The sequence below is a fragment of the Penaeus vannamei genome, chromosome 3 (genome assembly GCF_042767895.1).
Source record: "Penaeus vannamei isolate JL-2024 chromosome 3, ASM4276789v1, whole genome shotgun sequence".
In the NCBI taxonomy this organism is placed as follows: Eukaryota; Metazoa; Arthropoda; class Malacostraca; order Decapoda; family Penaeidae; genus Penaeus; species Penaeus vannamei.
The window spans coordinates 5313885-5323884 of record NC_091551.1 but is presented as its reverse complement, the minus strand read 5'-3'; the positions used below and the strand labels follow the sequence as shown (position 1 = coordinate 5323884).

At 39.6% G+C, this 10000-nt stretch overlaps 1 protein-coding gene across 2 annotated transcripts in view; it reads left to right on the top strand.

Annotated features, from left to right (window-relative positions):
* Nucleotides 1–10000, top strand: part of LOC113827568 (uncharacterized) — a 129243-nt gene that overhangs the window by 96137 nt on the left and 23106 nt on the right. For both annotated transcript variants that reach the window (XM_070140409.1, XM_070140400.1), the window contains exons 2-4: nucleotides 1092–1193; nucleotides 2627–3210; nucleotides 5909–6119. In XM_070140409.1, coding sequence (XP_069996510.1) covers nucleotides 1092–1193; nucleotides 2627–3210; nucleotides 5909–6119 — 897 coding nt within the window. The remainder of the gene's footprint in view (nucleotides 1–1091; nucleotides 1194–2626; nucleotides 3211–5908; nucleotides 6120–10000) is intronic.

The following is a 10000-nucleotide window of genomic DNA, read 5'->3' as shown; positions in this document are numbered from 1 at the left end:
TGGTCGGTTAGCTCTGCCGGAAAAATGGACTTTGATTTGAATTTTTAAACGTCCGAATCTGCTTTTTCCATTAAAATCCGTTAGATCTTCGACTCAGATATTTCATATTTATGATTAGCTATTTCATTTTCAATATAATTGCTTCCCGAGTGAAGGATTTCCATGCTGAAAAATATCCTATTCTAATGGAGATTGCATATATAATTTGTCAGGGCAGTCATACAGCAAACGGAATCGATTTATGAAATATGCACTTTCATACGCACGCACACCCACACGCACGCACACACACACACACACACATACACATATACACACACACACACACACACACATACACACACACTCACACACACACGTACACGCGTACATCTACATAAACCAGATACAAGAACGCATATACGTATGGAAGCACACATGTAAAAACGCTAATCCCCTGCACCTTTTCACACACACACACACATTAACACTCATACAAATACTCACACACACACACACACACACATTAACACTCATCCAAATACTCACACACACATAAACACACATCAACACTCATACGCTCATGCACACGCACACATTAACACTCATACAGATACTCACACACACACATAAACACACATTAACACTCATACATACACACACACACACACACACACATTAACACTCACACAGATACTCTCACACACACACATTAACACTCATACAGATACTCACACACATAAAAACACATTAACACTCATACAGATACTCACACACACACATTAACACTCATACAGATATTCACACACACATAAACACACATTAACACTCATACACACACACACACATTAACATTCATACAGATACTCACACACACATAAACACACATCAACACTCATACGCTCACACACACACACACACATTAACACTCACACACACACACACACATTAACACACACACACACGCACACATTAACACTCACTCATACACACACACACATCAACACTCACACACACAACATAAACCAGATACACAAAGCACACACACGCATGGAAGCGCCCACCCCTACACGCCCACTAACCCCCCTGTCCCCTTTTTCCTCCTCCCGCAGGCGTAGCGGAAGGGAAGGTCCACCACACTCGCCTTCAAGAGGACCTTTTAGATCTTCCGGACTCCGCCGCACCCAGTCACAAAGTGGAGGTCAAGTTCTCAGGTGAGTTAGGTGGAGGGAGTGGGGTGGGGGTGGGGGTTGGGGGTGGGGGTGGGGGTGGGGGGTGTAGGAGTGGAAAAGAGAGGGGGGGTGAGAAGGAGAGAGAGGAGAGGGGGGGGAGGGAGAGGGAGAGAGGGAGAGAGGGAGAGAGGGAGAGAGGGAGAGAGAGAGAGAGAGAGAGAGAGAGAGAGAGAGAGAGAGAGAGAGAGAGAGAGAGAGAGAGAGAGAGAGAGAGAGAGAGAGAGAGAGAGAGAAATAGGATGGGGATATAAAGAGAAGACGGAAGATAATAAAAATATAAATATAGAAAGGAGGTGATACGAAAGGGTGGGTTAAAAGACAGGGAAGGATAAGAATAGAGAGAGAGGGGGGATGTATATAAATGGTAGGAAAGAGAACAGAGGAGGGACACAAGGGAAAGGACAGATAAAAGATGAGAGGGAAGAACAAAAGGCAAGAGGTAGGATTAGAACCAGAGAAAAAAAATAAAGATGAAAAGGAAGAAGATAAAAAAAATATGACGAACAGAAACAAAGGGAGAGAGAGAGAGAACAGAGGAGGAGAGAGTAGGTTGAGAGAGCACAATAAAGACAAAGAGAAGGAGGAAGGGAGAAAGAGGAAGCTACGAGTATGTTAGAGAGAAGTTGTGTGTCCAATTCTTTCTTTGCTTGAGCATCCACCCTGTTCCGGGATTCCAGTCTTGTCCACACTGCATGAAATGAGAAGCAAATGGGAGTCTTTGATCTATAATGACATGAAGGGACATCAAATATTTAAAGTAATTACTTGCTTTGTTCACGGTGATTAGAGCTCATTCGATATTAAAATCAGATCATCCTCCTTAACGTTCGGTTTATGTAATTATACTCCGTCCAATTTACGGAAAAGGAATAGCTGGCAACTCGGACTGGGTTTTGGAGTCCTCCGATTCGCTGCCAAGTCACTTTTGACGGAAAAAAATATTGATGTGGTGTTCAAGGCAACCAATTTCAAGGGAAAAAATGATACAAATATTAAAACAAAATATTAGCGTAGTAGAAAATTATACAGAGTAGTAATAAGAGTCTGGTGATTAGAGTAAAATAAGTGAGTTGACGAATCGGACTATTCAAATGTTCGGTAGAGTTGCCAGATTTTTTTTTCCTGAGATCGGACGTAACTTCAGTGTATATTCTATATCTATGTCCTGACGCGGAAGTCCTCAAACACAGAGAATCGTCTAAATCATGTGTACATATAAGGGGCAGATCTCCTCTAACCTTTGATCTCGTATTAAGATTCTTTCGTTAACCTCTTCCTAAAAAGTTGTAACGAAAGAGTAGATTACAGGAGGGAGAGAAAGAAAATGGGATTGGAATAGAAAGAGAAAACGAACTCGAGATTTTTTTTTAGGGGAGACTCTTTTGAATGACGTCTCGCCTTCTCCCTTTCAACAGGTCATCATAATCTTTCGCCAAAATTACTGCGTCGGAGATCGAACGACGAGGCGGCCAGACAGCAGCAGCACCATCAACACCACCAGCACCAGAATCACCACCATCGCGAAAACCATCATCACCACAATTACAATCATCACAGCAATCATCACAATCAACACCACCAATCACAGCAACTGAAACAACTACAACAACAACACCATCACCAACAGAAACAGCCCAAACAACACCACGCGCAGCAACCACACCACCAACAACACCACCACCAGCAGAAACAGCCCCGGCAACACCAGCAGCAGCACCACCACCCCGTCAGCTACCCCGACAGCCGGCGCTTCGGAGGCAGACAAATGGTCGAGAGAGGGTTTGCCTTCCGGGCCGACGAGGAGAACGGCGGGCGTGTGGGCGTGTATCCAGTGGGCTCTCCTGACGAGGGCGGTGCGTCGAACCCTCCCATGGACGCAGCGGCGATAGGTCCTCCTCCAGGACCGAGTTTCGACAAGACGCTACCGAGGAATGTGACCATACAGGCGGGCAAGATGGCGATCCTGTCCTGCAGGGTCTTCAATATTAATGATAAGTCGGTGAGTTGGGGTTCGACTTTCTCTTGTTTTTTGGTTGTTGTAGCAATGGTTTTGGCTCATGGTTGTTGTTCTGGTATTTATTTTTTGTTTTATATCTAATTTGTATTTTTTAGATTATTATTATTTTTTGTTTTTGGCGTGTTTATTTTTTTTTCTTTCTTTTTTTTAGTTATTGTAGTGTTTTTGTTGTGATTTGGATTATGTGTTTTGTTTGTAGTGTTTGTGTGCTGTGTGTGTGGATGTGTGTGCGTGTGTGTGTGTGTGTGTGTGTGTGTGTGTGTGTGTGTGTGTGTGTGTGTGTGTGTGTGTGTGTGTGTGTGTGTGCATGTGTATTCGTGAGTGTTTGTTTGTCCATGTGTGCGTGTATATATTGATGATTGTTTATCTTCGCGCTTATATATCTTTTTATTACTATTTGTGTTCGCATACGTATGTTTACATTCATTTGCGTGTTAGACCATCTCTTTCCTTAACATTAAAGTACCCTTATTTATCGTTAATCAGAAATACGTAATGAACAAAAAACAACAACACATTCCTACTAAAAAAAAAGAAAAACAAAAAAACACGATTAATAATGAAATCTAATTAATCAAAGGGTATGCCTGAGGAAAAACAACAACAACAAAAAGACACATTCTGTTGTTATTGTTTTTTTACCCCCAACATTCCACATTCAATAACATTCAGAGATGGTGAATACTAAATCCTCATTGAAAACACAATAGCTTCACACTCATTAATAACTTTAATCCCTTTTAAATGAATTTCCAAATACTGTATCGACTCCCATGGTTTGTGGAATCTATGTTTAGACAGCATACTGACCCAAATATAGGGAGGAGAGATAATCATGTATGTACACTTTCAGACGCACACACACACACACACACATACACACACACACACTCACATATACACACACATACACACACGCATATATACACACACGCACGCACGCACGCACACATACACACACTTACACACACACACACACATACACACACACACACACACACACACACACACACACACACACACACACACACACACACACACACACACACACACACACACACACGCATGTAAATATATCTCTGATTTGCTAAAGTGCTGAAAGGGATATTTTGTGCATTTTGATAATTATGTGTTTATATGAGCGAATATAGATTTATCAGTTTATTTATTCATTTCGCTTTTTTATTTATTTCACTTTTTGAAAACGGATTGTGTGTATTTAGATATTTGTTTGTGTGTGTGAATATTCATGTTGATAGGTGTGGTGGTGTGTACATATACACCTACCTGCGCAAACACACAGACGTATATATGCGTGTGTGTGTGTTGTTTGTTTGTGTGTGTGTGTGTGTGTGTGTGTGTGTGTGAGAGAGAGAGAGAGAGAGAGAGAGAGAGAGAGAGTGTTGGTTTGTGTGTGTGCGTGAGTGTATGTGTCTGAGAGAGAGAGAGAGAGAGAGAGAGAGAGAGAGAGAGAGAGAGAGAGAGAGAGAGAGAGAGAGAGAGAGAGAGAGAGAGAGAGAGAGAGTGTGTCTGTGCGTTCGTGTGCGTTTGTCTGCGAGCGTCTGTATACGTACACCCCTCCACATTACAAGTAGCTGAACACACACACACAAACGGCAACCACCAACATGAATATCCACACATAACGCGCCCGTATGCTAACCGCCCACAGCCTCCATTTTCTCGCGCCAAGGAACCGGCGCTGAGATTATCTGTCACTCATATTCTCCCGGATTTCAAGGAATCTCAGATTACTTCGTTATCTTTGCTGTCAGAACCAAATCAACATTAATTCCTCGGGATTCCTTGGGCTTTCCCTTCCGAGACTTTGCACGTTTTAGTTTCTGTTTTGTTTTATGTTTTCTTGTTGTTGTATTGTTTGTTGCGGGTTTTTTCTTCTCAAACACGTGGCTGTCGGCGAAGTGATGTTTATTATTATTATTTTTTTATTGTGGTTATTTTATTTATTTTTTTTTCTTTATTGTGGTTATCTTTTGTTTTTATGATTGTCTTTGTTATCGCCTTTTATGTTACCTGCCATTCTGTTCTTAATTCTGGATATATCTTTATTGCGATTTTTTTTCTTTATTGTGGTTATCTTTTGTTTTTTTTTATTGTCTTTTTTTATCCCCTTTTATGCTACCTGCCATTTTTTTCTTTATATATTTATTTGTCTGTATGTCTTAGAGGCAAATTTTTTTTAGATGTATTAATGTCTATGTATTTTGATCTAGAAGTATTGTATTGTCATGTGCCCCATCCTACTCCTTTCCTTTCTCCCACTCTCCCCCTCCCTCCCCTCTCTCACCCTCCTCCCTCCCTCTCTCTTCCCTCTCTCTCCTCTCTAACCTCCCTCCCTCCCTCCCCCACTCACCTCCCATCTCTCTCCCCTCACCTTCCCCCTCCCCCTCTCCCTCCCCCCCACCCCCCCCCTCCCCTTCCCCTCCGCCTCACCTCCCACCCTCTCTCCTCCCTCCCTCACCTCCGCCTCCCCTCACCTTCCCCTCACCCTCACCTCACCTCCCCCTCTTCCCTCCCTCCACCTCCAAAAACCCCAAACTAATCTCCCACCCTCTCTCTCTCATTCTCTCTCTCATTCTCTCTCCCATTCTCTCTCCCATTCTCTCTCTCATTCTCTCTCTCATTCTCTCTCTCTCATTCTCTCTCCTCACTCACAAAGGTATCCTGGATCCGCCTCGACGACCTCCACATCCTCACCGTAGACAAATACAAGTACAGCACCGACCAGCGCGTGTCTGTGGTGTTCAACGAGCCAAACCTGGAGTGGGTATTGCGGATACGAAGTGTCACGCCGGCAGACCAGGGCCGCTACGAGTGCCAAGTGTCGACCAAACCGGTGCTGAGTTATATTGTCAACATGAGGGTTGTGGGTAAGTTGAAGGATTTTTTGTGTTTATTTATTTATTTATTATTTATTTTATTTTTATTTTTTTTACAGATGTTTTTTTTTTTTTTTTTTTTTTGAGGGGGAGGAGGGTGGGGAAGGGGTTAGGGGGTTGGGGGGAGGTTGGGGGGTTTGGGTTGTAGGGTTGTTGGAGTGGGGTTGGGGTTGAGGGGGTAGGGTGTTGTATATGTGTTTAGTGTGTGTGTGTGTGTGTGTGTTGCTTGCTCGCCTGTTTTTTTATTTCTTTATTTTCGTTTTGCTTCCTTTGGTTTTATATATTTCTCTCTCTCTCTCTCTCTCTCTCTCTCTCTCTCTCTCTATCTTCTTACCTATATTTTTTATTTTTTTTCTCTCTTTTCATTCTGCTCTCCTTTCTCGTTTTCTATTCTTTTCAGAATGTGTCGTTTGTTACTCAAACACACACACACAAACAAACTCACAAACGAACACACACACACACACAGACAGACACACACACAGACACACAGACAAACACACACATACACACACTAACAAACAAACAAACACACAAGCAAATACACAAAAAAACACCCAAACAAACAAACACACACACACACACACAAACAAACAAATACATTCTCACACACGTAATATTTCCCCGGAACTGGTCTCCCGCTGATTATCAATCTAGACGTCATTGTCTGCAAGGAAAGGAAACAGCTGCAATGTGGCACGTGTCTCTTCATTTCCGTGCAATTGCAGAGTTGATTTTCTTGGTACGTCTCGTTGCACGGGAACTAGATACGGGCTTGCAGTTACTGAACATAAAAGGCAGGAAGTGTTCAGTGTTGGTAGGAATTAGGAAAAAAAGGAAATTTGATATCAATGTGCTTTCAACAAACTCCTTTCATTGATGCTACGTAGTGTGAATATATATATATATATATATATATATATATATATATATATATATATATATATATATATATATATATATATATATATATATATATATATATATATATATATATATATATATATATATATATATATATATATATATATATATATATATATATATATATATATATATATGTTTATATACATACATACATACATACATACATACATACATACATACATACATACATACATACATACATACATACATATATATATATATATATATATATATATATATATATATATATATATATATATATATATATATATATATATATATATATATATATATGTATATATATATATATATATATACGCACACACACACAACACACACACACACAGGCACACACACACGCACACACACACACACACACACGCACACACACACGCACACACGCACACACACACACACACACACACACACACACACACACACACACACACACACACACTCACACTCACACACACACACACACACACACACACACACACACACACACACACACACACACACACACACACGCTCATTCTTTCCTCTCTTTTCCTTTACTTTTTTGTTGGGAATTTTATTATATCAGTGAAGATTAACTAACATAGCGTCGATAGGGAGTTTCGTCAAGGAATAAATCTTATTAGAATGAAATACATTTTACTCATAGAAATTATTTTGATAGGATCTGAGAATTTACATTACCTTTGGTGTTGTTTTTTTTAGCGTTCAGTCCCTTCCTCTCTCTCTCTCTCTCTCTCTCTCTCTCTCTCTCTCTCTCTCTCTCTCTCTCTCTCTCTCTCTCTCTCTCTCTCTCTCTCTCTCTCTCTCTCTCTCTCTCTCTCTCTCTCTCTCTCTCTCTCCTCTCCCTCTCTCTCCCTCTCCCTCCCTCCCTCCCTCCCTCCCTCTCTCTCTCTTTCTCTCTTGTTTCCGTTCTCTCTGAATCTGTCTATCACTTCATCTTTGTCTTTGATTTTCTCTATCAATATACCATCATCATTATAAGTATCATATTAATCAACATTATCGTTATTACCAATGCTTCTGCTCCTGTTCTTATCGTTATCATTATTATTATAATTATCATTACAAACGTTATCATAGTTAGTATTATCATCAATATTGCTGATAACATTCCAATTATTATAATCATCATTGCAAACGTTATCATAGTATTACCATCAATATTGCTATTAACATTCCAATTATTATAATCATCATTGCAAACGTAATCATAGTGAGTATTAGCATCAATATTGCTGTTAACATTCCAATTATTATAATCATCATTGCAAACGTTATCATAGTGAGTATTAGCATCAATATTGCTGTTAACATTCCAATTATTATAATCATCATTGCAAACGTTATCATAGTGAGTATTATCATCAATATTGCTGTTAACATTCCAAGCTCACATGAGAAACTTGTCCGCATTCTAAATTATGCAAAGCGGAGAGCGCCCTGCAGCGTGCTCTTGCAGAATAGCAACGAGCTTATTGCATATTTTGAAAAGGTTTGTTTGTTGCAGCGGCAATGTGTAATTAGTTGAGATGGTTTTGTTGGAGAGTTTGTTTTCCGTCTTAGTCTGTCTCTGTCTTCTCTCTCTCTTTCTCTTCTTTTTTTTTTACTCTCTCTCCTTTCTGTTTTCTCCTTCTCATTCTCTCTCTCTCCCCTCTCTCCTCTCTCCCCTCTCTCTCTCCCCTTCTCTCCCTCTCTCTCTCCCTCGCTCTTTCTCTCTATCTCTCCCTAACTCTCTCTCTCTATCTCTCCCTAACTCTCTCTATCTCTCCCTAACTCTCTCTATCTCTCCCTCCCTCCCTCTTTCTCTCCAATTTCAAAACGAAACCCCTGAACGGAAACACGAATCTGCCAAAACATGTAAAATGATTGCAGCATTAGAACCTAGCTAAACCATTGCACAGACTGCATAAATTCTGCAGGTAGCATTGCAATATTCCAAAGACATTATTGCAAGAGTAGGAAAACAGAGTCATGAACAAACATTCCCTTCTACATGGTGACAAGCTAAAGCAAAACACATGAACAATGTTTATTTTTTATATCTCATCAAACAAAAGATGAAGTAATAAATCTGAAGATAAATCAATGAAATTTATGCTTTGCGAAAGGATGCCATAATGCAGCGTGATTCACTGAAGAAAATGTAGACAGAATTGTATGATATTTATTATTCATAAGGCATCCAGCTACCACTTTCATCCTATCGCGCTGGAATGCCAATATAAATTTTGAAATCAGAGAATACAGACGAAATGGATAATCATTATGGCATTGGCTCAATTTATTTTTTATTTATTAATTTATTCACGTATTTATTCCTTTTTTATTTCTTTCTTTATTTATGTATTTATTCTTTTTATTTCTTTATTTATTGTATTTATTTATTTATTTTTTTATTTTTTTTTTTTTATTTTTTTTTTGGGGGGGGCAACGAGACCTCAATCTGTCAGGATTCGCGAAACTGTAATATCTAAGCAAGCAGTCACATTTGGTGTTCCCCAAGGACCTATCTTACACTCTGTCGTGTTCGCAGTATTTTCAAATTATTTGCAACTTCTCCCAATTATTTGCAATATTCAAAACTTATTCAGTGTTCACGGTAATTACAATGATTTATTGATAACACTCCCTAAGATAGTTTCTTGCTTAACAGGTCGTTGACTAGTAAATGATCAACATTGCCATTTTTATACTATTTAAACAAATTTATAAATGTTCAACTGATTTCTACCCATGCAAAGATCATTAACCAGTTCTCAACAAACAACATATGTCTCGATATGATTGATTCTTCTCATGCAAGGAAATGTAAATATTATACCAAACTGGAAACCCCACGCTTAGCCATCGACTAATTGCGTTGTTCCAATATTTTGAACATTGAATATTTCTAAAAAGCGATGTTATCTAAAATAATCCGTGACTCA